The sequence below is a fragment of the Siphateles boraxobius genome, unplaced genomic scaffold (genome assembly GCF_051911475.1).
Source record: "Siphateles boraxobius isolate OS27281-9 unplaced genomic scaffold, OSU_SipBor_1 222, whole genome shotgun sequence".
Classification (NCBI taxonomy): Eukaryota; Metazoa; Chordata; class Actinopteri; order Cypriniformes; family Leuciscidae; genus Siphateles; species Siphateles boraxobius.
The window spans coordinates 562969-590733 of record NW_027508836.1 but is presented as its reverse complement, the minus strand read 5'-3'; the positions used below and the strand labels follow the sequence as shown (position 1 = coordinate 590733).

The window sequence follows — 27765 nt, the reverse complement described above, 5'->3', positions numbered from 1 at the left end:
ATTTTGCAAAGGTAAAATTATACTAAGTATATGAATGTCAATTAAATAAACAATGAACATCACTTAATGTACAATTTAATGTAAAATTGGCAATGAAGTAGCCTAGATCAATAAGATGAGTTGAGTCTATATAGTAAAGTGATCCATTTATTGTAGTGTTTAAATGGGACCAGCAATATTTCAGGGTTTCAATCACTGAACAAACATGTTTACATCATTGTGCTTGTGAGTGACTTTTAAAGTTATTCTGGATCTGTTCATGTCACTGATTATGAGGCCTGAGGTGAGAAAGCATTCATTAAATAAAGCCCAATGATTAGTTGAAATCAATCCTTTAATGAAATATTAAATTCAGATGTGAAGTTACAATGGCGAAATGCAGCTACTCAATATGATATGGAAGAAGAGGATTTTGAAAGTCTGATGCTCGAATCAGACGTTCGTGGCTACTTTTACGAGCCGCAATATAGCGAAGAGCAGCTGAGGCTGATGGAGGAACAATTATCATGCAATAATTCACCATTTCAAATGAAATGAATTTCAAGCTCTGGTGGCAGCTATCCTTGTGTGATTTCTCGGATAGGCGGATACCTCATAGGCACTGTTCTGGATTAGTGGGAGTGGCTTGCGGACCTTTGCAATGTGGTGCATTGTGGGAGTTGTTGTCTTTCATTCAAATGCGCCCTAAAGTTATTTTATGTCTTTCCTCAAGAGGGCACCAAATTCAAAATTTATTTTACATTTCGACAACATATATGACCCACTTTCAATAAAGATTAATGTTGAAATGGGTAAAATAATTATTTGAAGCCAGTTAGACTTACACTTAATTCACCCTGATACTCCTGAAGTGTAGATGGAGATGTGAGATTAGAAGAGAACCCAAACACACCCTTTAGGACGGGTAAATCACTATACTCTACTGTTATTGCTGTACTAGAATTGTACCAACGGGAGAAAATCTCTCTTTTGCTATTTAACCCATGCCATGATAAAATATATCCTCTTTGTGTATCTCTTACATCAAAATCACTGTGACTTGGCTGAGTCAAGTATATGTCTACAGCAGCCAAGAGGGTGCTCAGGGGAACCAGTTCAACTTTACCAAGAGCAGTGTGGTTTATTGCAATTTCAGTATAATTGTAATAGATATATGTATAGTTTGAATTGATTTCTAGCAAAGAATAAATACGGTCAAGATCTCCCTCCCAGGTCAGCTGGTCACTAATGTCAAACCCAAACGTGGAATATTTAAAATCAAAGTAACCATTTCCAGTAGTCTTCAGATTGGATTTCAGACCATCAGCGTTCACATAGATGTTAGCTTGATTATCCATTTTCCCCTTAAGTTTGATATCATCAGGCAATGTAGCATCTGTGGTTATTTGGGTTGCAGACTCAATAGAGATAAAGGAAAGAGTTGCATCCAGCTTCAAGGTATTCTCAGCATCTCCATGTCCAGCAGCCTCTGAATCTGGACGATCAAAAGTGTACTTGATCTTTAAGTTTGATGCTGCCCATTGGGTGGGCCTTGGTGTCCGCAGAAAGTTGATGAGTAGCATCAATAGTGAACCTTGTCAGATTAATCTTAGCAAATGTGTCCACAGACAATACAGCCTCATAGATTTCTTGCAGAGTCAAGGTACTCTCGTGATTACCGCCAATGTGGGCATTCTCCAAAGACAAAGAAGAGGCCAATTTCAATCCACTTTTTGTGGTCAGGCTAGTGGTTCCATCAAGCTTGGCCTTCAATCCCTGAAACACGGATGCAGTTGTGGCACTAATACGCATCCAGTAATCCTTCGGATAAATACCTGCATTAGCATTGAAGTTGAGAATAGAGGACTTGAAAGACACGTCAGAGACCAGGTTACCCAATGAAGGAACAATCAGACCCAAATCAATAATAGGAGCAAACCAACTCTTCTGGTAGACAAGTTTGGCTCTTAGATCAACAGGCTGGTTGTTTGTGGTAAAGTCACGCCATAGGCCAGTATTATCATTCAAGTTCCGCTCTCTGATTGATGGAATCTTGAAAATGGCTGGCACAAACATTTCTGCAGCATTTAAGTACCCAAAGCTGGCCAAACTATTCACAACAGCGTAAATACCCATCTCAGCTTTGTTATTGCTGGCTGTGAAGTTATGGCTGTAGTTGTAATTGTTTAAGTAGGCGACTACCACACTGCTGATTTCTTGCATGTCAGAGTTGAAGGTAACAGCGTAGTCTTTCTGGACATCAACATCGGCTGAAAAACACTCGAAGAGGTTGATCTTAGCAATACCCCTGTTCTGAAAGTCAATAGCAACCTTACTAGGACAAGTTATGATGTTGGCGGCATTAGAGAGGACACCACTGACAGCTCCGACAACCGATGTGACATGGGATGCCTTGATTTCCACCATCATATCGCCCAAGCGAGCCTTCCCAGAAGCAACCAGAAAACTGTTCTTGATAAACGGAGACTCAGTATCAACACTAGCATTGAATTCAAGGTGGCTTAGAGCAACAGCATCAGCATTCACTTTCATCTTCATCTTGATCTGCAAAGCATCACTATCAGTGTGGCCAGTAAAAGACAGCTTGGCGGCGCCAAGGCCCATGTTCAAATGCAGGTCACTCTCATGGGTACCTTCCTCAGAGAAGTCTTAAAGGGCAAATCTGCCAGTTCCTTCATTTTTAACTGTCAGTGTGAATGCAGCATCCTCCTGGCAAGCTATAGCCTTCTGAATCAGCATGACTTCACCAGACAGTGAGTGCGAGGGGATGTTCACCTGGTTCTTGTATGAAGTTTCAAGAAAGAAAATATTGTTAGAGGCAGATCCATTCAGAGTCAACCATGCATGTTGGTCTAAAGTCAATTCAATGTGTGTTAACTTGAAAGTTTCAGACACCATTACAGGACTTGTCTCGGGGATCGATATCTGTGCTGTAGATTCTAGATCGTAACTCAGAATGTTGAGGTTTGCAGAGGTTCCTTTAGAGTTAAAGCAAGCTGTGAAAAAAGGGTATCTCTTTTGAGCCGTTCTTGAACTCTGCAGAGGTTCTGGCGTTGTAGAGAGCGCTGCTGATTATGAATTCACCATACAGTTTTCCAAAAGATGGCACTAGAAGAGATGTCGAAATTGCAGGAATCTGACTGTCAAGCTTGTTCACAGCACTGGCAGGATGGAAGATTTCATTCAGCTTTGTGTAACCTTGGGTCTTGATCAAGCTAAGAATGTTTTGTACATCCTCAATGATGGAAAATATCAAAACCTTGATGTGTTTTGGTAGGGTTTCAACAACTTTGTCAATATGCATACCCATTACAATCAATTCGCCCAAAATATCCAAAGCCTCACTGAAACGGTTGAACATATCACTCGCTAATTTGTCCAATGCACTGATCAGACATTTCAGCTTTAATGTATTCTCTTGGTATAGAGTTTTCAAGGCATGTTTCAGCTGCACAGCTCTTCTCTCAAAGTTCAAATTGGACACAAAGTCACTTACATGATGAGGTATGTCCTGAATTTTGGAAGCAATCCCCTCTCGGTTGATGTATTTCCTCAGGGTCTCGCCCATGCTCACGAGTGTTATTCTGATGTTGTCAGGGACTTGAGAAAGACTTTCAATGAAAGGCAAGCTAATTGATTGTGTATCGGTGCTTTTGTCATACTTTAGGAAGCCAGAGACTGCAAAGTCCTGATAAGAAGTGCTGACAGTGTTGAACAGATTGGTGTGCACTTTTCCAGACCCTTCCAGCACAAGCCGGCCTGGACTGTTGTAAGCGCTGATTTTCTGTTCAATGGCATAGTCGTTCACTTCAGCCTTAATTTTCACTTTAATCCTTTGTTCAGAGGGGATAAGCAATGTGTCAGACATGCTTTCAAATTGTGATTTAATGTTGACATTGATGACGTAGTCTAGGTTAAGGTGGGTTGAGATCTTGCATTCATGAGAGTGAGCTATGGATTGTGGTTCTGCTTGTAGAAAGACTTTTGCAATAAAATCATGACTTGCATCTCCATGCAAGAAGTATGTGTCATCCTTACCATTAACACTGGCATCAAAATTGAACCGGAATGGAATAGTTGTACCATCAGTGTTGGTGTCAAAATCAAATGATTTTGAGTTGAAACGTATATGATTTTTGATTTTACAGGAAAGTCCAGCAATCTCTAGTTCAGTGTTGTGGTTAATGTGACTTCCCATGATTTCTCCAATGGTTTTGCACTGAGCAGTGGCAGTTTTGTTTTTGTAGGTGATCTCGAAGGTGTGCTTAAGCTCCTGGAGACTCAGGAGGCTTTGCAGTGAGGTTGTGCCATTGGTTCTCAGGCCATCTTTATTGAGTTTCAAAATGGCTTTGTGGACAGCTTGGTGTCCTGTGAGTTTAAAAGAGGCGTCACTGTGAATAGCTAGACCACTGATGTCCAGTGCTCCTGTGACCAGGGAATGGATACGTTCTTCAATGCTGTAAGTTGAGGTCTCTATCTTAATGCTAACTGCTTCAACACCAGCTCTGGTCTCAACCATGTTTTGGATCTTCAGGCCAAGAACCTGTGCTTTTGTATGAGAATTTAGATCAAGCTGGGATTCCTTGAAGGTTATTTTAGCAATGTTTAGCAATGTTAGAAGGTTGTCAAATGCTGTGTTGTTGGACAGAATCATCAGCTCTCCATTGGCAAAGGCTACAGCAAAGGAGTTCTGAGCCTGAAGAAGTTTTGAATCTATTTTCAGTTAAGAATTCATCTTTGCCTCTTGTCTGAAAGGGAGGACTGAGACTGATTGCAAAAGGTTTCCTGAACCATGGACTGAACCAGCCTTGAAGAATCCTTCCAGGTTTCCATCTCCAGAGATCTCCTCGGCATCAACGCCAAACTGTCCATTGTGCTCCAGCGAAATTTGCACTCCAACGTGGCTAATTACTTCAAGCTTGCTTTTGGATTTCACACTGAGTTTTTCAGCAAATTCCACTTCCCCCTCAACACCAATCGTGGCATTGATAATCTTGTGGCGAAGCACAGCCTTTACGTTAGCCTTGAGAGAATCGCCAGGTTTGGTCTCAACTAGAGCAGATCCTGTGAAATAAATCAATCAATAAGCAACCATCCAAAACAAGTGCATGCATACAGTGCATGTGGTACTTCAATTATAGCTTTACCTTCAACCTTTATGGAGAGGAGGTCAACAGGACTTGTGCCGGTGACTTCAAACTTAGCAGAATAACTTTCAGCAGGATCTCTGGCTGCAGACACAGCAGCTTCTAAGTTGTAGAAGTTGCTGTTTAGTTTTCCGGACAACTCTACCAATCCGAGAGTCGGCACAGACAGCGACACACTCCCAGGAATGAAGAACTCTGGAAGGTTAACGCTAGCAGATTCAAATTCCAGGCCGAGATGAGGTACAATCAGGTTTGGTGTGGAGAGGATTGTGGGAAAGTTCAGATCCTTAGTGGATTTTCCACCCAAGGGCAAGGGAAGAGTGATGGTATAGTGATGCTGGCCAAAGTGATATTTAACAGCAGCCTCTCTGTTTAAAAAGCATGTGTTAATTTTAACTGGTAACTGTGAATTGAATTGAAATACTGGTGAATATGGTGACATTAACTCACGCATTCAGGAACAATCTTTCAGGAAGAGTGATCACAGGCACGGTGTGAACTCCCAAATTCTGGACATGTGTAAAAAAAAAAAGAAAAGAACATTTTAAATGAAAATTAAGTCATAATATACTCACCCTGCTGTTGTTCTAATGCAGTATGCCGTTCTTTCTTTTTTAGACCACAAAAAAAAAGAATAAAAAAAGTCCTGCTCGCGCTTGTCCATATAATGGCAGACAATAGAAAACTTTCATAGAAAGACACAAAAGTATCAAAGAATGATTCGATGCATCACATGTCATATATTCCAAGTGTTCTGGGGTTTTACGATAGAGCTTGGTGGAAAAGAAACCGTAATTTAATGTATTATTTAACGAAAATCCTTACCTTGGCCGCTTATCTTCTGTGCTCAACTGCATGCATTCATGAGACTCTTATTAGCGACGCAGTTCACTCCGACACACAGGTTGTGAGAAATCAAGCGACATGAAATACAATCCATGTAGCCTACTTTTTTGTGTTTGTCGTAACAAAAAATTATCTCGTTCACCTCTATCATCAGACAAACTGAGTTCCAATTGAGGGTATATTTGATTCAGTAAAGAAAGTTCTTGGATACTTTTTGTGATTTATAGGTGTTGTATTTCATAATGGGTTTTAATTCATTTTGATTTCTCACAACATGTGTTTCTCTGGGTGAGTCGGAGTGAACCGCTTCGCTAATAAGAGTCTCATGAATGCAGTCGAGCACAGAAGACCTGCGGCCAAGGTCAGGATTTTTGTTAAATCAAACATAAAATTTCGGTTTGTTTTTCACCAAATCCTATCGTAAACCCCCAGAACACTTTGAGTATGTGACGTGTCACAAGGGATCATTCTGTGATGCTTTTGCATCTTTTTTAAAAAGCTTGATGCTGGTCGCTATTCACTGCCATAATTTGGACAAGAGCAAGCACTTCATTTTTAAAACATAAAATGTTCTCCTTTTGTGGTCCGAAAAAGGAAGAAGGGTATACTCCATTAATAGAACAACATCAGGGTGAGTAAATGACTTAATTTTAGTCCATTTTTAGGTGAACAATCACTTTAAGTTTAATAAGCATTTATTTATTTGGGTTTTTTCAAATGCTGATGAAAAAAAATTGAGGGAAGTTCTTACCGCAACTGCCTTTGCCAGAACATCGCGGACCTTCAACTCATTCAGGCCAATCTGGCGATCAAGAAGGCTTTTGACTGTAGCATTGATGTTGGGAATGATTCTTTGAATCTCAGATCTGACATCAGACTTCAATTCAGCCTCAATCTTTTCATTCTCTGAGAATAGATATTTTGAGAGAGATAATTCACTAGAATTATACTGTCATGGTCTTACATTTCCTTATTTGAATGTCAAACTGAAATTTGAAATTTAAACTGCACAATTATTTCGCATATCTAAATTTGACCATATAACCACAATCAGACAATTCATCAATAATCACGACAGGCCTTTTTTACTGGACATGTACCATATTTCAGGATGAGTGTTTGAACAGAAGTCGTCTCTGGGAGTTTTAAGTCACTCTCAATTTCCAAAGTCAACTTCTCAACATGCTTCAGTTTTGCAGAAACTTTAGAATCAAGCTGAAGAGAATCGATAAGCAATTCAGCAGAGATGCTGTACTTCTGTCTGTTTAATATCATTACATTTCTGGCCTCATGGGATGTTCCTGTTAGTAAGCAAAAGACAAATGATGGTTATTTTAAACATTGGTGTTTTCTCTTTTTTTCCAGTTAGGTATTTTGTTAAGCCGTCTCCAACCTTCAGCCATCAGGCTAAACGTGACTTTGTCTGCCTCATCCTCGTATGCGTAGCTGATGGTGGCAATATACTCTGTGACCTTTTCAGATGGACCGAGCTCAACAGCAAATCTAAACACATACATAGTGTGGATGAAATGTTTGAGAAAAAGGAATATTTCGATATCAGTATATAGATGATTTTCACTTACTTGCTGTCACCAGTGAGAGGAAAGTAAGGGGCAGCATCGTTTGACATTGCATCAGGATACTTCAGGACTGTACAGTACTTCAGTCCAGGGAAAAAAGCAGTGCATTTATTCATATTAATATACTCGCCCTTGGCAGGAATGGGCTTAGCCTTGGCACCAACAACAGACACCAGAGAATTGCTATAGATGGGGGAAAATAACAGCATTTAATGTATGTAAAATAATTTGACTTGTTTCTAGGGCTGTCAATTAATCATATTTTCATTGTGATCACAACTTTTACTTGTCTATTAATTAAGCATAAACGCAGTGACATTGGCCTGCTGTTTATTCATCCTAAAAAATAATTATTTCCATTATATTGCATTAGTAACAAGCCTCCACATTCCACAAGCTTTCCTGCTTGCGGATACCAGATGTCAAGAGTTTAAATCCTTAAACTCTTTTGTTTTAGGTAAAAAAAAAAAACAGAAAGAGTTGGGTTGGGGGAAAAAACGATTGGAAAGCATTGGGGGAAAAAACGCTTGGGTTTGAAAATTACGCAATTCTTTTGGGTCTTTACCTTGACTTAATCGCTGGACTAACATAAATACATGTATTGATACTCAAGCATGCCCAAGTTCTTTTGAAGTCTAAAGTAACGTGTTGCCCATTTTTGTAGTGACATTTGATCATGGAAAGTGTCTGGAACAAAATTAATATCAAACTGCATTACACATAACTTGCGATGAAGGACAGGACCTTTTTCTGGGTGGTCCCAGTAGTGTTTATTTAACAGTAGACTGGTACTTTCCTAATCTGGTGAAACCCACATTGGTTGTTAACTGAGAGCATTGCATATGTGGCCATCCAAGATCAGCCCTTATGAGTTCATGAGGAGAACTCTAATAATTTAATTCAAGCATAGTTTAGAGAATGAATGCTTTGGTAGTGAAACCAAGTTTTATTTGTATGACCATTTCTTACCCACCAGAGACAACGGTGATGACCGCAGGCAAAATAATTTTGTATGTTTTGGTGAAGAGAGACTTTAACGGATCCTGTTCTTTTCTGACAAGACTCAAATTACAATAAATGTGCATGTTTAAATTAATTTGAGGTAAATTATTGCCTCAATTTCAGGTCTAGTCTGCAGCCTGCTACATAAAATATTGAGCTATACTGAATGATCTTGCAGTGTGTGCAGGATATTAAAAGCCTTTATTATATAACTTTCTCTTTATAATGATTAAAAATTTTGGAATAAACCAGCTATTGCTGATAAAGGCTTCCATATCATTGCAACATAATCCTGCATATCAAACACTTGAGTCAGTCTGAATACACGTCTGTTGCCATGAGAAATCCAAGATGTGTTTTAAAAAAAAACAATACAGAATAGCCAAAACATCCACTATTATATTCACATAATGAAGCATAAAACAAAGGCTGAATTCGGAACGGCAGAAATAGGACTAGTAAACTATTCTGAATTCACCTCAATATGTGCATTCAATATATGTTCAAAATGGGTGGGAAAAAAAGGAAAATTGAATCTTAAGAACAAATGAAAACCCCATTTGCATAAACTCCCACTCATACAAGTCTGGAGAATCATGACTGTTAATGAAGAGGGAGTGATTATCATTAATTAGCCAAAGTCTGTAGAGTACAAAAAGACCAAAGGGCAGCATTTCAGCAGTGTGACTAGCTGTTGAACAATGGCAAGAAGTTGGTGTGCTGTTCAGTCTCTGGCACTTTGTGTTTGGTTCTGTGCTTTCTGTCATGCTCTTCCGAAGTGGAGTGATCTGCCCCAGAGTCCTCAAGCTCTGACGTTCCAGCAAACTGACCAGTTGTTTCAAAAGCCAGTTCAACAGCAAGCTAGTCAACAGTTTCCTCAGCCGGTTCAACAGCAAGCTAGTCAGTGGTTTCCTCAGCAGGTTCAAAAGCCAGTTCAACAGCAAGCTAGCCAACAGTTTCCTCAGCTGGTACAAAAGCCAGTTCAACAGCAAGCTAGCCAACAGTTTCCTCAGCTGGTACAAAAGCCAGTTCAACAGCAAGCTAGTCAACAGTTTCCTCAGCAGTTTCAACCGTCAGTTCAACAACAAGCTAGTCAACAGTTTCAACAGTCAGTTCAACAGCAAGCTAGTCAACAGTTTCCTCAGCAGTTTCAACCGTCAGTTCAACAAGCAAGTCAACCGTTTCAACAGTCAGTTCAACAACAAGCTAGTCAACAGTTTCCTCAGCAGGTTCAACAGCAAGCTAGTCAGCAATTTCAACTTAAGCAGCCAGTGGCACAGGCAGAGCCCCTTGACAAATGTACTGTAGCTGATTATGAGCAGATCCAATGTGGACCACCTGGTATCAGTGGTGCTGAGTGTGCTGCTATCAACTGCTGCTTTAATGGCCAGCAGTGTTATTATGGGAAGGCAGGTAAGAGTGTAGTCAATGTAGAGGCATTCATGTTAAACTGATCCTCAGCAATAACCTGCTCTTGTAACTCTTTCCAGTAACTGTCCAGTGTATAAGAGATGGGCAGTTTGTGGTAGTGGTGGCTAGAGATGTTACGCTGCCTCGATTGAGCCTGGATTCAGTCCGTCTCCTGGGTGGAAATGATCCAGCTTGCAGTCCTGTGGGATCCACACCTTTCTTTGCTATATACCAGTTCCCTGTCACTGCGTGTGGCACAAGCATGATGGCGAGTAGCTGCTTGTGGTTTTATTCTGCATGGCTTAGAATGGATTGGATGCCAACAGTGTTACTATTTGCAGGAGGACAGTGGATATGTGGTGTATGAAAACAGAATGACCTCCTCATATGAAGTGGGTATCGGACCACTTGGTTCCATCACAAGGGACAGCCATTTTGAGTAAGTGATGTATGCTTTATCGTAAATGTGAATCATTGACAAATGCTACAAGCTCACTGTTTGTTGTCCAGGCTTCTCTTCCAGTGTAGGTACTCTGGTACATCTGTGGAAGCTCTGGTTGTGGAGGTCAACACTGTTCCTCCACCTCCACCAGTAGCTGCTCCTGGACCCCTCAGGGTGGCGCTTAGACTGGCAAATGGTCAATGTGTCACCAAAGGCTGTGCAGAAGGTAAGTGTTTGTCCCGAGTATGCCTAAAGCCTTTCTAAAACTCCAGTTTCTAGTTAAACACTGCGTTCTTCCTCAGGGGACGAGGCATACACGTCCTACTACAGTGATGCTGATTATCCAGTTACAAAAGTCCTGCGGGAGCCTGTGTATGTTGAGGTGCACATTTTGGAGAGGACCGACCCCAACATTGTCCTGATGCTGGGACATTGCTGGGCCACATCAACCCCCAGTCCACTCAGTCTACCCCAATGGGATCTTCTGGTTGATGGGTGAGTAAGGCCAGTCTTTATCCATCTAGTGTGCTGTAAGGCATTTCTGACTGCCTCTTTGCCTTTCAGATGCCCTTACCAGGATGATCGTTACCTGACCACATTGGTTCCAGTGTCTGGATCATCTGGTCTTCAGTTCCCGACCCACTACAAGCGCTTTGTTGTGAAGATGTTCACATTTGTAGATCCAGCATCACTGGCTCCTCTGCAGGAAACTGTATGCTCTGCAGCCTTACCTCAACCCTTAATATTAGTGCTTTTTACAGTGAATTCTATGGCTTAACCCTTTGCCCCTGTGTTAGATCTTCATCCACTGTAGTACAGCGGTGTGCCATCCCTCCTCTGGCTCCTGTGAGCAAGGCTGCAGTCGGAAAAGTGAGTGCTTGCTGTATTCTGACTTCGGGAACTGTGAATTTCTTATTTAAATGCTAATGCTTCTACCACTTCTACAGGAAGGGACACTCCCATCAAGACTGTCTCTAGTGGGCAAACTGTGGTGTCTAGTGGAGAAGTTAAACTGGTCATGTGAATTTAATTTAATAAACCTCATGAAACCCAACAGTCTCTCTGGTATTGATTTTGTTGGATCTTTCATGGCTGTTCTCAGTTTTATTTATTGGGCCACACTATTAAAATCAAGTTAAAATGTTCCTTTAGCATGGTTGTTCATTCTGACTGGGGTGTTTGACTTGAACTGAACAAGCCAAGTTTATGCCCTAGCCACTTTACTGTACTCGTCAACCTATAGTTGTTAACCTGGGCCCCTATGCTTCTGTATAGCTCAGTATTTTGTTGCAGGGTGCAGACTTGTTTTTTTCAACCATTTATTTCTGCTAAGGAATAAAATGTATAAAGGTAAGGACTTTTCTTGGTATCACAATTCTTTTCTTGCAATTGAGTTTACATCTCACAATTTTGACATCATAATCAACTTGACTCTCTTGGTCAAATGAAAGTGTATTAATTCTGATGAACTGTAAAAAATTCAAATGAGAATAATCATGATTATCAGTTTAACCATTATTGCAGAGCCCTACTCCTATGTGAAGGGCTTTTAAATCCTTTATGCATTGATAATCCAGTTTCACTTACGTGACGCTGATGAGCTCAATTGGCCCACGAGGAGCTGGAATGGAGAGCCTGAGCTTGCTGTCAGTCACAGAGAGCTTCGCTCTAACACTGCTCTCATGATAGATGTTCGTGTGCATCTCCAGACCAGAGTGAACATAGTCGGGGAAGTGAGTCCCAATCTCAGTCACAAACTCAATGCCAGCAGACAGGGTCAAAGCTAATTCCTTCTGTGTAGTAGTCAATTCATGTTAGTATACTACCAGTCAAAAGTTTGGATTAAGATTGTTTTAGTATTTATTTGAATAAAAAAAATTAAAATATTACAATGTAAAACAGCTGTTTTCTATGTGAATATACTATAGTAAACTTTAATAAGGGGCCAAGCGCCTATAGTTTTTCTTTTTCTTATTCCTCCCGAATGGGAGTCTATGGTAGCCCAACTAACGGAACATAGTAAAATTATGGAGTTTGGCAACACTTGTAGGGATGGTAAAGAATAGTTATTGGACCAATTTACGAGTCTTTAGGACCAACTCTATAGCGCCACCACCAGTTTTGAAATGGTTATAACGTTTGAACCTTTTGTTCTAGAAAAATGAAACTTAGTACACCGGATTTCTCTCATTATGCAGATCACATTCAATATCTTACATTAAGACTCTGCCCATTACAGTAGTGGCCATTTTGAAAAGTACATTATTCTGTTTTTTTAACTGCTCCTTTAAATTTTGATCAATTCTTACGAAAATTGGTTCAGATGTGATCTTCAGAGATGGGATGCATTACATTTGTATCTAGCAGGCAGAGGAAATTTGAATATCTTACCTAGATTCTAATACTTATTTTAGTCCCTTCCAGTTTTTGTCCCAAAAACATTTTTTTTCTTTTTTGTAAATAAACCCATACTATCATTCTTGTGGGGGGCAAGGAACCCTAGAATTCGTAAGGAGCTCCTCGAAAGGCAAAGGCCCAAGGGAGGCTTAGCTCTTCCTAATCTTATGGGCTACTACTGGGCTGCAAATCTTCAAAAAATTATTTGTTGGAATACTTCCCCTGATGTTGATTGGTGTAAGGTGGAGGCAAATACTTGTATTTCTACATTGCTTTCTGGTGTAAGGTGGAGGCAAATACTTGTATTTCTACATTGCTTTCTGCTCTAATAACAATGAAGCTACCATTCTCTCCCTCTAAATACTCTTCAAGCCCAGTAGTACGTTCTACGCTTAAAATATGGTCACAGTTTAGACAAAGGCATAAACTCAGCAACTCTTCTAAGCTAAGCCCTCTCCGTAAAAAACAGTTGTTTCCTGCTGGTAAAATAGATCTCACATATGCACAATGGCAGAGGGTAGGCCTGGCCGGGTGTAGTGATTTTTACATAAACAACACCTTTGCCAGTTTTAATGACCTCTCAGAGAAATTCCAATTGTCACAGTCCAACCTAACGTTACTTTCAAATCTACTTTTCCTGACTTGCCACCTACTTCACTATTGGATAAAATTCTACTGTCTCCTACTTTTCTTAAAGGTCAAATTGCAGCAATAAATAAGATGGTTATGTCCTCAAATGATGTTTTAATTGACAGAATAAGAGGTAAGTGGGTAAAGGACATAGGAAGTGAAATACCTGACGAAATTTGTGATGAGGCTTTTAATAGAGTAAATGGATCTACCTCTTGCGCACGCCTCAGCCTTATACAACTTAAAGTCCTCCATCGTGCCTATTACACAAAATGCAGACTTTCAAAAATTTACCCAAATGTTGATGACTTGTGTGATTGATGCAAAGGTGACAAGGTAGACATTTTTCTTATGTTTTGGGCTTGTCAAAAGCTGAGTGACTATTGGACATTCATATTTAAAACATTAAATGAGGCCTTTAGCTTAGATATAAAACCCAGTGTTGAAGTTGCTATTTTTGGAGTACCAGAACATGGATTGACAAATAAAGTAAAAAATGTTATTGCTTTTGCCACCTTATTAGTGAGAAGGAGAATATTATTGGAGTGGAAGTCAACAAACCAGCCTAAAGCCTAAATGTGGTTATGTGATCTAGTAACATACTTAAAATTAGAGAAAATTAAATATTTAATGAAAGGATCGGTCGAAAATTTGTAGAAGAATTGGTTTTTACACATTTTGACAAGATGAAGACTCTCCCACTTATTGATCAATGTTAAATATGACCACCAATTGTGGTTTTTGTTTTATAATTGTTTACGGACCACGAATATGTCCGAAATTTTTATTATTGGCTATGTATGTATATATGTTTTTTTTTATTTTAAATTTATTTTCAATTGAATTTAATTGTGATTACTATTACTACTGTTGTCTTATCTTGTATGTAATGTATCCCCTTTCGGCGGAAAGGGTTATAATGGGGGGAAAGTTCTAACTTTAATTGTATGAAGCTTTCTGTTAATGCTTTGAAAAAGTTTATAAATAAATTATAAAAAATAATAATAATAATAATTGGTTCAGATGATCTTTGGACTGAGCCGCACAGAAATGAATGAACAGATTTTTTTTTAATTCATTTTTGTTCAAAGTGATGATGTCAGAAACTTAAGGAGGTCAACCCAAAATTGGTTCTGAGGCTTTATCTTGGCTAAACTTTGATCAATCGAAACGAAAATTGGTACGCTTTATCAAGGGTATGTCCTGAAGGTACCCGAGAAGTTTGAACACAGTGTCACCTTGTGTTCCAGAGATACAAATTTTTTGCAAAAATGCTTGTAACTTTTGAAAACATTGTTTAAAATTTGATTTATGCCATTATGTACCTTGGTTTTTGCCGATTCCGATTTTCCAACAAATGAAGCAAATGAAAAACTGTTGACAAAATTTGCTCAATTTTGCAAAAAATTGGCTCAGATGATCTTTGGACCAAGCCGCACAGAACAGAACGGATTTTTTATATTCACCACCGTTCCCAAGATATTCGTCTTCAAAGTTGACCTTGCTAATTGGTTAGCATGCTAACCAGATGCCATTCTTTCTAATGTGGCTCTTCAGCTATCAGGTTAACCTGTTAAAGTTACATTAGCATTAAACTAGCTTAGCATGCTAATCTGGTTAACATGCTAAGTAATGCTGTTGTGTCCTCAGTCTCACACCTCTCAAGGCTCTCCTCTGCAGTTCGGCGAGTCAGCATCAACTGAGTAGCGCAAGTTGCTAAACCCCGTGCCATGAGCCCCGAACCTCTCAGGTCGTGGGTTTGAATCCTGTGCAGCATATGCCGTACTGTGGCCAGAAGTGGTGCAAAAGTTGCTTCTGTTTCAGACATGTTGTCTATCTGAGAAGGAACTCATAAAATATAACATGTGGTGCATTTATATATACATATATTTTGAGTTGATTCTCACTTGAGTTGACCCTGACCCAGAGATTAAAGGCTCAAACTTTATCATTATAATTGTGTGTAATGTTGCGTCATTTCAATTCCTTTATTATCTGAGTAAGGGTTGTACTATTCTTTCTTCCTCTTTGATTAAAAATAAGTGTGTTTTGTTCATACTTATAGAATTTTGTATAAAAATTCTGTGTTCTGTTAATTTTGAGTTCATTTTCACCTGTACTTCTGAACCAGCTGTTTTTCCATGCATGTTCAATTTCAGCAGTTTTTTTTCTGCTCTGCATTGCGCTACAGCCACTTCTGAGAAAAATCGCTGCTTGCAGCTATATTTTATTCCTGTGATCAAAGCTACATTTTCAGCATCATTACTGCAGTCTTTAGTGTCATATAATCCTTCAGAAAACATTCTAATATGATAATTTGATGCTCAAGTAATATTTCTGATTATCATCAGTGTTCAGTCATATTTTTGTGGAAACCGTGAAAAACTACCATTTAAAATTTTCAAAAGTAAGATTTTAAAAAGTGAAAATAAAACTATACTTTTATACAAATAGGCATTAAACTGCTCAAAAGTGACATTAAAAAAAAACTTTATAATGTTACAAAAGATTCTATTTCAAATAAATGCTTTTCAAAATTGATGAAATCATAAATGTTGCTTGAGCATCAAATCATCATATTATAGTGATTTCTGAAGGATCATGTGACACTGAAGACTGGAGTAATGATGCTGAAAATTCAGCTTTAATCACAGGTATAAATTACATTGTACAATATATTTACATAGACAACAGCTATTTAAACTTTTAATAATATTTCACAATTTTTACTATATTTTTGATCAAATAAATGCAGTTTTCAAAAACATGAACACATCTTAGAGCATAATAGTAGAAATGGAAGATAATCTGCTGTTGACAATAACACGTGCACGACTGAAGTGTGTTGGACTCACCCTGCCTGGATTAAAGGTCAATCCTCCTTTGACTCCAGGAGTAAAGGTACCAGACAGAGCCACTCTCAGTGGAAAGCCAGCTCCGGTGGGCAGATAAAACTCATTATCCATGAAGATGTAGTGAAGGAAAAGCTCGTTGTCGACACTTGAGAGCAGTCTTTTGAGGAACTATTTCAAATATATAATGCTGATTAGTAATGCAAAGAAATTTCGGTGACTGAAAATTGTTGTTTTGGGCAAAGGGTTTTGGAGTATAGAAATCATTGACCCCAACAGTGACGTTTAATTAACGTTTCTCTAATGGCGTGTTCAGCATCTGTTTTGTTCCACAACGTTGATAAACTACAACGGGTAAACATGTCAGCTGTGTGGACGCTAGTGCTGGATTAACAATGTCGATTTCTCATTTTTAATCTATACTGATCATTTTTTCATCAAATTTTTAATGTGAGTGTGTGGAGGTGGGGACTAATCTGCATATTCATGATTCCATACTAAATGGCACAAGGGTGTTGAGTTACATTGAAGCTATTTTTAAGGCACAAGAGATTTTATTTTTTAAATATATAATTTTGATTATCAAAGATGAGTTTTAAAGGATAAAATAATTGACTTCACTTTAAATCTCAAGATCAATCTTTTGGTCAATGCTTTTCTCTGTTGATGCATGAAGAAAACTTTACTACGTATTTTTTGTAGAGCCTCCCAACCAATAAACAAAATAATCTTTGGGCTTTGATACTTTTGTTTAGAAACAAAGTCTCAGCTTTCAAATTTTGTCAATTTCATCACAAAATTCAAACAATAAACGTGGATTTGTGTGGTGACAGATCACTGAACTGCCTCTTTTCTACTAGTTACTAGCAAATAAACATCAGTGAAAATCAGAAAGAACAGAAAAACTTACTGAAATCAATCATGTCTCATGTAATCAGTGTGTCAACCACAGAAAGACATCAATAAAACAGTTTGAGAACAATGTCACGTAGTTACATTTACCTCAGAAAAGCCATTCAAATACCATAAACTTGATAGTCAGCTAGAAAAATTCCTTTTGATAAATATTTGCACTATATGACATATTCATTATATTTTTACTTATCCTGTTGTCTTCATTATGTAACGTATGTTTGAATAAATCTGTCACGAAAACAAGTTTTAGTACAGCCACCGTTTACTTATATTTCAACAACAAATTGGAGTAGAAACATAAATGTGTTATTAAAAAGTTGATATAACAACTGCATTGTTTGCATTACTAATTCTGAGGACAGAATCCATGTGGTGACAGCTGTGGTTGGTAAAACTGTACTCACGTCAGTGGGGATCATTTTAAGGAGATTGTGAATCATCTTGCCATCTTTTGTATCAAGATACCCAAGTTCAGCTCCCAGAAGCTTGAGGTACACCATTGCTTCAGGAGCATCCTGGGCCTTTAAGTCCTCGATAAGCTTGTTGACATTATGACTGATTTCATTGACTATGTTTTGAGAAGCCTACAGCACACAGAAGAGATTGAGATTGGAATCCAGCTGTGAAGAAATACATCCATTTGCAACTTTCACTACATTTAATACCTGTCTCTTCTTCCTATCGTTTCCCATGAACGGCAGCATGTTGTCCAAGACCTCACTGAGTTCGACGGGCATCTTGTCGGTGGCATATAAGGTGGTCTTCATGATAGTATCTGGGAAGAATCCATCGTCACCAAAGATAGCCTCCACAATGGGCTCAAAGCCCTTTCCCTCCATGCCAATCTGAAAGCAAGAATCTAAGACATTAGGGCTGGTTGATTATGGCAAACAGAATTTGGCAAAAAAAAAATTATTTCATAGGGCCATAATCAAGGAAATGTTGGAGTTTTATTGAACTCTGTACCTCAATCAAGTCCAAATCAAACCCAAAAGCATTCAAGGTCATCTCCAGCATGACCTCCCTTGGAAGTTCTTTAGGAGATTCAAAGATCATGTTTCCCTCTAAAGATCCAAGTCTGAAGTACCGAGAGAGTTCGTTTGGTTCCATGAGCATTTCAATTTCATTGCCTTGAAAGGCCTCTCGAATCTTCAGTCTCAAGCTAGGGAGTAAACAAAACAAGATTACCTTTTCTTCTGAAAATTAGATTAGGTTCTTATTCTTCCTATAATTTTTTTACTTACTCCATTGTCTCTGGTGCGGTAGAGCTCAAGATGTTGCTGATATGAGAGGTGATGAAGCTCTTGACCTGAGGATTTTCCTCAACAAGGAGAGCCGCTGCCAGTTGAGCGAGTTCAGCAGGCGTGGGGTTCTTCATCAAGATGAGATACGCAGCTACACGCTTCTGTACGGACGCGACTCTGTCCAGAACAGCATGCATGAGCACCTCTCGGCCCTGTAAAACCCATGAAATGAGTCTCATTAGCTGTTTCTACCCATCTATTTTTGGGATATTACTGGATGGAAACCCCAAGATGCAGATAAATTCTAAAAATGTTCATAAAAAAAGTATGCACTTATTGAGGTGGATATTTTTTTATCCAATAAGAAGACATACGCATAAACACTTACATAATAAATTCCTCTATGCACAACAAAAAAACTCGACTTGGCTCAACAGAAGATGTGATTGGATAACTGGACTAACCAGCGGACCAATCACATCACAGCATCTCAGATGTTGGTTTGATCAGAAATGCCTAAGCCAAAGTCTGTCATCAGAATAATTTGGTTTAATTCCCTCCTTGAAGCATCTCACATGATTGCGTTCAGAAAACAACAGGAATCCGAACGCAAGATAACTTAATATCACCAAGAAATTTATGATGTACGGAAATAAAGAGTCATAAGTTTCTTACCCAATTGCAGCATTTTTATTACAGATATTTTGCAGCAATTTCCCAGGAAGTGACGATTTTGTTTTCTATCACACATTGGCAGTATAAGTTAAATCCACAATTTTGGATGGAAACATAGCTAATTACTGTTAATCAAGCTGTTCTGAGACACTGTGTGCTGCACGCGTGTAAATGAACATAGTGCTTCCCTCTAAAACCGGTCTATCCTGTATTTTCTTCAAAATATATCATAATATACATCACAAAATATCGCAATGTCAGTATTTTCTAATATTGTGCAGCTTATTTTATACTGACTTCAAACTCAGCAAGAGTTGTGGGTGTAAGAAACTCAGCTTTTTGGAAATATTAATAATCAATAATATCTTGTTATTATTAATTATAAATATTTGGGTCAGTTAATTGGATTAACTTGATGTGGCTGAATTAATATTACAATCAATTAATCAGTTCTTCCAACAAACTCTTTTGATTATTAATTTATTCTAAGAAAAGGGTATCTTCCATGGCCTCAGAAGAATAATTATTTCTTCGCTTGTACAGTACTTTGAGCCAGTAGCAAAAACCGTGATCGTAAAGTGACTTGTATTGCAAACAAAATAGAACCAAATACATATTATGTACAAGTTTTATTAACTAAATATAGATATTTATATGAATATAAATAAACTAAACAACATACACACATGAATACATAAATAGGTTAGTGATAGGATGAAATTTTAAACCGGAAGAGGGTCTATGAGAAGAACCATCAGAATTTCATTTTCACATTTCATTGAATTGAATACTTGCATTTGTAATGGGAACAATTCTTGAAGTTGTTGAAAATTGAAGTCGTTGATGGTTCCGGCAGTGTCAAGTGGAAGTTGGTTGAGCGTTCTCTTTCTCCAGGAACGCATGGCTGGTTTGGTCAAGGCCTGGGACTCTGTTGAGACCACGCCGAACACCCAGGAGAAGTGAGGAAGTCGGAAGGATGGGTGATTGGAGTCGTTGTTGGTTGGAGTCTTTGTTCCAAAACTCCTGAGATTGTCCTTGGTTCTTTGTGAGAGAGTCATCTCTCTCCTGCCTGAGCCCATATCTGGTTGGATCGAGGCCTGCTGGGCCCTGGGGCCCCCGTGGAGGGGGAGGGGGTTCCCCAGTATAACCAGAACAGTGTTGCGGCTGGATGAAAGAACTAAGAGAGGGAGGTCACATGTGGACTGTCTCTAATAAGGCCTGGAAAAGATCCTCCCCTAAGGGTTGAACTCGACCAATCAGAAAGGTGACATGTCTGAGAGGGAAAGTGGCTCTTAGTTGATTTACGGATCTTTGTCCCTAGCATGATTATACCTTCATTAATGCTCAGATAGCTATAACACATCCACACTGCATTCTAGAAGAAGGTGATGTACATCAAAGTGTGAGTCATTAAATGAGGATTAATTAGGTAGGAGGCATGATACAGATGAGGTTACATTGATCGTTAGTTGGTTGTATACCAGGATACATACCATAATATATACCTAATAGTACACGAGACAGTAAACCATTTACACTGTTTCTTTCACAGTTTTATGCATGTTCATTTATAGATCAGTTAGTCTATGATTAATGCAGCAAAGTCTGTTTTAAAGAGGGTTTCTGTTTCATAGTCTCTCTCTTGAGTATGTGGCCACATTCCTCAGAGGTCGTACAATCTCCTTATCATGCCCTGTAACATGACACTGTTGCTGCCCTTGTGTTTGTTCATTTGGGCTGTGTGAGGAGTTTCATAAACCTTTGTATATAATGAATAATTAGTATGTGTCTGATTGGTCCATACCCTACAGATCCCCCCTTTCGATCGTTGTTGTCCCCCCTCAAGGACAACCACGAGCGAAGTTGGAAGTGCAGAGAGATCAGACACACACTTGTCATAGAAGGCTGGAAGGCCATGGTGGCCTCTGGTTGCTCGTGTCTTCTGGAGCGGTGGTCGTTCCACGGCTGGTGATGTGGACAGTAGCCAAGTCCAGGTCTCTGCAGCAGGTGTTGAGGCAGCAGGTGTTGGGGCATTCTGAAGTTCATTAGTTTTGGGGCATGTGTTTCCTTGTGGTTGCAGGAAGTGGTTAGGCCTCTATGTAGCATAGAGAGGTTTTCAAGCTGACCTGGTGCTGGTGGCCGGAGGTCAGAAGGTGGTTGTTAGCCTCTCAGTCACGAGAGGTCTGAAGGATTGAAGTGTGGTTCTGTCCTTATGGTGGTGCCGACGCAAGCTTGCCTAAGCTGGGGTGGGCAAGGAGTCGGAAGCTTGTACCTTACAGGACTCCTTGGGTGAGTCCTGTGCAGGGAGCTATTTTGCGTGTGTCAGCGCCTCCAGTAGCTCTGAGGCAGGTGCGTCCAGCTGTCCTTGCGGAGCCTCAGATTGACACCTGTGTGGAGGGTATGGAAGAGGATGCTGTCGTTGACAGCCTTTGTTCCTCCTGTGGTGTTTGCAGGTTGAGGGTACTGTCCTCCATGGCTTCTCCAAGGGGCTTGGCTGGTACCTGGGTTGTTGCCATGGTGACAGTTCTGTGCTGGTCCTGGGCATGCTCTGTCCAGCTGCATTGAATCTGGTTCGAACCTCAGTCTCTAGATGGTCTGTAAGGCTTTGGGCACAGGTCCGCTCCTTGTGGGACGCTGTGATCTATTATGTGAGGTTGTTTACCTTCTGTTTTATACCCATAAGGTGGGGTAAGGAGATGAGAATCTTGATCACCCCGGTGTGGCTGTAACTCTGGCTTGGGTCATGGGTCGTTTGTCCTCTTCTCTCATGGTGCAGTTCCGTTGGCTCTGGTGCCGTCGGATGTCAGCAGCCATGGGTGGAACAGTGTTCCTCGCGATGGCTTGTCAGTCTTTTAGGTCTCCTGTCCGGTTAAGGTCAGGTTAAGCAGAGGATCTGCAACATTTTGGCACACTTGTGGTGAGAGACTAATGCATGACCCTAGAAAGTTCAAAGCCACGGTTCGCTAGATATGTAGCATAAAGCTAGGTATTTCATGTGTAGCTAGCTAGTGAAGTGTGTATTGTATCCTTATCATCTTAGCTGTGGATGTTAGGAGGCTAAGACTTGTGTGGTTCCGAGAGTATTTCCTGGAAAGGGCATAGCCGAGATTAAATAAATGACTTAAGATGGTTCTTATGACTAAAATATTTCTCTGGACTTAACTGGTGGTTCACTACGGCTTGACGAAGTGAAGAATAGGAGGAAAAAGTACAGCTTTCCTATTCAAATTATGCTTATTATCAATCCTCAGGACTATAGTTATGCCCTAGTAATCGTTGAAATTACTTGTGTTGCAGGGTCATAAAAATTAGTGCACTTGTTGAAAATAAACAAAATCACAAATAAAGGTGTCTCTGGTTCCTTTCTGGGCCCTATGGGAAATGGAACCACATTTGAACAAGAGAGGAAATGGAAATAAATCATATACATGACAGAATAGACAAGTGAATAGCTGACTGCTATTATTATCGAAGTAAAATAAAAATAAAAAGGACTTAAGTAAGTGATCAAAACAGCGGGAATGATCTGAAATTGAGAATAATCAATAGCACTAGTGACTAACCTTTAGATTTGCCTGGACCAACACTCCATAGTGGGTCACAGCTGTTGCGTGTTTAAGACCACACCGTGTGTGTCCCTCCAAAGGTTTAGTCAACATGCTGATGAAAATTCTCATAACTATAAGAATTCTTCTCTAGGTACACAGCTTACATGTAATTAAACTTGGGTTTAATTGACAGGGCATCTGCAAATTTAGCCTACAGCGCTCAGCAAGGACTATGCCTAAACTAGTGAAGGTGAAATTCTGCTGAGAAGAATTTAAAGTAAGGAAAGAGAAAAATTAGAAACCCTAAATGGGGTTAAAGAAAGTATTTTAGAATACTTTGCGCTGTATACATAAAAGCGGTAATTAAGGCTTCAGGTAAATGATGCTAACCGCTAACTGTAGAAGTTATTATGTAGCTTAGCCTAAGCTGGATGGATGCTAGGTTAGCTTAGCTTAGCCTAAGCTGGATGGACGCTAGGTTAAGTTAGCTTAGCCACCTAGGCTGGTTTGTTTACAAAATGACGTCACGAGTTAGCACTTCCTGTGACAAGTCGTTGTCATGGGAACCAGTTCATGCCAGACCAATTCAACAGTCCATGAAGAATGTCTGCACACTTTAAATGAGTTATGCATGTTTAAACGGGTTAAAAGGGGGCGCCTATACTTTAAGTCTTTCAAGAACTTGATGTTACATTCAGTAAAATGCAAATGTGGTTTGGCATTTGCAAATTTTACTCATGGAACTCTTCTCTTTACTTTACGCAACTTATTCTATTTGTTTACAGAGTAAGGAAATAGATTTGCTGTAAGTCAAAGCTTGTCTAAGCCTATATAGTTACGTCCATCTCGTGCATAAATACTGACTTTTCAGCGAGTGAACAGTTTTGATCGCTAGGTAGCTCTCTGCTTGTAGATGCAGCCAAAATTTAGGTGAATTACATCAATCTAACAATCATTTGTAAGGTCTTTACTTTGTAGAAAGGGGAGCATCGCCCAAGTCTACGTGTATATAACACTGTACTGAGATTCCTTCGTCAGAAACAGATTAAGCAATACTGCAATTTGGATTCCTTCAACCAAAGCAGACTAATAAATACCGGTACAGTTTGCATGCCGCTGAGATGAGATTCCTTTGTCAAACAGACTTACCCTTTAATGCTGAAATTACCGATACCAGTTAAGACCCCTTTTTTATTTTTATTATTATTATTTATTAAGTAGAGATGTCAATTCCAGCTATCGTTTTATCTGCAATTAGACAAGCCAGCAGCTAGTGATCAAAATATGTATCGCATATCATGTCCCATTTGGATCGGAATGATCAAATAAGCACTTTTAGGATAACAGTAGTTACGAAGGGGCTCTAGGTCATGCTAGTTTTCCCAGCTTAGGTGGTTTGCTTACTATCTGGCATTAGGGTGACGAATACCCTATTTGGAGTTTGTATTTCCTGTAACAAGTCATTGTCATGGAAACTAATGTGCAGCAGTGTATATTTCACCCAGCAGCTGGCACAATGTCTGTATGTTTCAAAAAGCAGTGCATAGTCTGTTGGCACGTGAGGCTTACACCTGCATTCAAGATTTTCTTTAAATCAGTAAAATTCAAATTTTACTAATGCAAACTCTTGCTTCCTTTTGAGCACACATTTTCATCTACTTTAAAAGTTTTATGTCCTATGCTGACTAGGAACTTTGTAGCAGAGTCGTGCATTGTGGTCATGCCGTGTGTCTTCTGGGTTTTGAAGTTCAGAGTCAAAAGGTTCTTGAAGCTGGTGTCTTCCTCCATCACAGGTTCGTTGCACGCTCCGAGGTAGCTTGCTTGATGTCTGTGGTAGTAGCACAGTAGTAGCACTGTGTGCGTGTGTGTGTGTGTGTGTGTGTGTGTGTGTGTGTGTGTGTGTGTGTGTGTGTGTGTGTGTGTGTGTGTGTGTGTGTGTGTGTGTGTGTGTGTGTGAATGGGTGTGTCTGTTTTGCACTCTTGATGTTTTAGAGTTTCACCCCTTCACTTTTTTTCTACATCGTGGCCGATTTGTAGATTGTACACACAAACAAATTCTCAGAATTTTTGTTTTTGTCAATTTCCCATTTATTTCCTATGGTCGTTATAGCAAGTGCACAAGTGGTACTATTTTTTTTACGACCCCTTAGCCTGCTCGAATCATGCCCTCAATTATTTTGTGTGTGTTCACATTCCAAATGCCATAAAAGTCACATATTTTCGTACCATTCCGATGAAGCTGTAGGCTAATTTTTAATAATTCAAAACAGAAAATTTTCCGGTCAGAAGATCTAGTCGAGGAAATATTGTTTTTCGGTTCACTATTTGCATCATGTTCTTTAAATGCTGGAGTTATTACATTTTCATATAAAAACTACAAAAGAAAAAACATTTAACTTGGAAATATTAATAACTAACTTTTGCCAAAAGTCATATTTATACTTTTTTATTTTGCAAAGGTGAAATTATACTAAATAAATGAATGTCAATTAAATAAACAATGAACATCACTTAATGTACAATTTAATGTAAAATAGGCAATGAAGTAGCCTAGATCAATAAGATGAGTTGAGTCTATATAGTAAAGTGATCCATTTATTGTAGTGTTTAAATGGGACCAGCAATATTTCAGGGTTTCAATCACTGAACAAACATGTTTACATCATTGTGCTTGTGCGTGACTTTTAAAGTTATTCTGGATCTGTTCATGTCACTGATTATGAGGCCTGAGGTGAGAAAGCATTCATTAAATAAAGCCCAATGATTAGTTGAAATCAATCCTTTAATGAAATATTAAATTCAGATGTGAAGTTACAATGGCGAAATGCAGCTACTCAATATGATATGGAAGAAGAGGATTTTGAAAGTCTGATGCTCGAATCAGACGTTCGTGGCTACTTTTACGAGGCGCAATATAGCGAAGAGCAGCTGAGGCTGATGGAGGAACAATTATCATGCAATAATTCACCATTTCAAATTAAATGAATTTCAAGCTCTAGTGGCAGCTATCCTTGTGTGATTTCTCGGATAGGCGGATACCTCATAGGCGCTGTTCTGGATTAGTGGGAGTGGCTTGCGGACCTTTGCAATGTGGTGCATTGTGGGAGTTGTTGTCTTTCATACAAATGCGCCCTAAAGTTATTTTCTGTCTTTCCTCAAGAAGGCACCAAATTCAAAATTTATTTTACATTTCGACAACATATATGACCCACTTTCAATAAAGATTAATGTTGAAATGGGTGAAATAATTATTTGAAGCCAGTTAGACTTACACTTAATTCACCCTGATACTCCTGAAGTGTAGATGGAGATGTGAGATTAGAAGAGAACCCAAACACACCCTTTAGGACGGGTAAATCACTATACTCTACTGTTATTGCTGTACTAGAATTGTACCAACGGGAGAAAATCTCTCTTTTGCTATTTAACCCATGCCATGATAAAATATATCCTCTTTGTGTATCTCTTACATCAAAATCACTGTGACTTGGCTGAGTCAAGTATATGTCTACAGCAGCCAAGAGGGTGCTCAGGGGAACCAGTTCAACTTTACCAAGAGCAGTGTGGTTTATTGCAATTTCAGTATAATTGTAATAGATATATGTATAGTTTGAATTGATTTCTAGCAAAGAATAAATACGGTCAAGATCTCCCTCCCAGGTCAGCTGGTCACTAATGTCAAACCCAAACATGGAATATTTAAAATCAAAGTAACCATTTCCAGTAGTCTTCAGATTGGATTTCAGACCATCAGCGTTCACATAGATGTTAGCTTGATTATCCATTTTCCCCTTAAGTTTGATATCATCAGGCAATGTAGCATCTGTGGTTATTTGGGTTGCAGACTCAACAGAGATAAAGGAAAGAGTTGCAACCAGCTTCAAGGTATTCTCAGCATCTCCATGTCCAGCAGCCTCTGAATCTGGACGATCAAAAGTGTACTTGATCTTTAAGTTTGATGCTGCCTTTGGGTGGGCCTTGGTGTCCGCAGAAAGTTGATGAGTAGCATCAATAGTGAACCTTGTCAGATTAATCTTAGCAAATGTGTCCACAGACAATACAGCCTCATAGATTTCTTGCAGAGTCAAGGTACTCTCGTGATTACCGCCAATGTGGGCATTCTCCAAAGACAAAGAAGAGGCCAATTTCAATCCACTTTTTGTGGTCAGGCTAGTGGTTCCATCAAGCTTGGCCTTCAATCCCTGAAACACGGATGCAGTTGTGGCACTAATACGCATCCAGTAATCCTTCGGATAAATACCTGCATTAGCATTGAAGTTGAGAATAGAGGACTTGAAAGACACGTCAGAGACCAGGTTACCCAATGAAGGAACAATCAGACCCAAATCAATAATAGGAGCAAACCAACTCTTCTGGTAGACAAGTTTGGCTCTTAGATCAACAGGCTGGTTGTTTGTGGTAAAGTCACGCCATAGGCCAGTATTATCATTCCGCTCTCTGATTGATGGAATCTTGAAAATGGCTGGCACAAACATTTCTGCAGCATTTAAGTACCCAAAGCTGGCCAAACTATTCACAATAGCGTAAATACCCATCTCAGCTTTGTTATTGCTGGCTGTGAAGTTATGGCTGTAGTTGTAATTGTTTAAGTAGGCGACTACCACACTGCTGATTTCTTGCATGTCAGAGTTGAAGGTAACAGCGTAGTCTTTCTGGACATCAACATCGGCTGAAAAACACTCGAAGAGGTTGATCTTAGCAATACCCCTGTTCTGAAAGTCAATAGCAACCTTACTAGGACAAGTTATGATGTTGGCGGCATTAGAGAGGACACCACTGACAGCTCCGACAACCGATGTGACATGGGATGCCTTGATTTCCACCATCATATCGCCCAAGCGAGCCTTCCCAGAAGCAACCAGAAAACTGTTCTTGATAAACGGAGACTCAGTATCAACACTAGCATTGAATTCAAGGTGGCTTAGAGCAACAGCATCAGCATTCACTTTCATCTTCATCTTGATCTGCAAAGCATCACTATCAGTGTGGCCAGTAAAAGACAGCTTGGCGGCGCCAAGGCCCATGTTCAAATGCAGGTCACTCTCATGGGTACCTT

General features: G+C 39.5%; 1 protein-coding gene, 1 long non-coding RNA gene and 1 pseudogene across 2 annotated transcripts; 1 reads left to right on the top strand and 2 right to left on the bottom strand.

The window, feature by feature from the left end:
• Nucleotides 1-800: 800 nt before the first annotated feature.
• On the bottom strand, nt 801-27733 carry LOC143747486 (uncharacterized; annotated as a pseudogene).
• On the bottom strand, nt 5616-7167 carry LOC143747462 (uncharacterized). Its single transcript, XR_013206750.1, has 3 exons — nt 7094-7167; nt 6745-6899; nt 5616-5656 (listed from the first exon to the last, which is right to left on the bottom strand). It is a non-coding gene; the product is annotated as an uncharacterized LOC143747462 (long non-coding RNA).
• LOC143747477 (zona pellucida sperm-binding protein 4-like) lies at nt 10065-11205 on the top strand (the record flags this gene model as incomplete). The annotated part of the gene is made up of 5 exons (XM_077240269.1): nt 10065-10253; nt 10327-10424; nt 10496-10653; nt 10730-10922; nt 10992-11205. Coding segments are annotated over 5 exons (852 nt in total), but the record flags the coding sequence as incomplete, so codon positions are not given.
• Nucleotides 27734-27765: the final 32 nt, after the last annotated feature.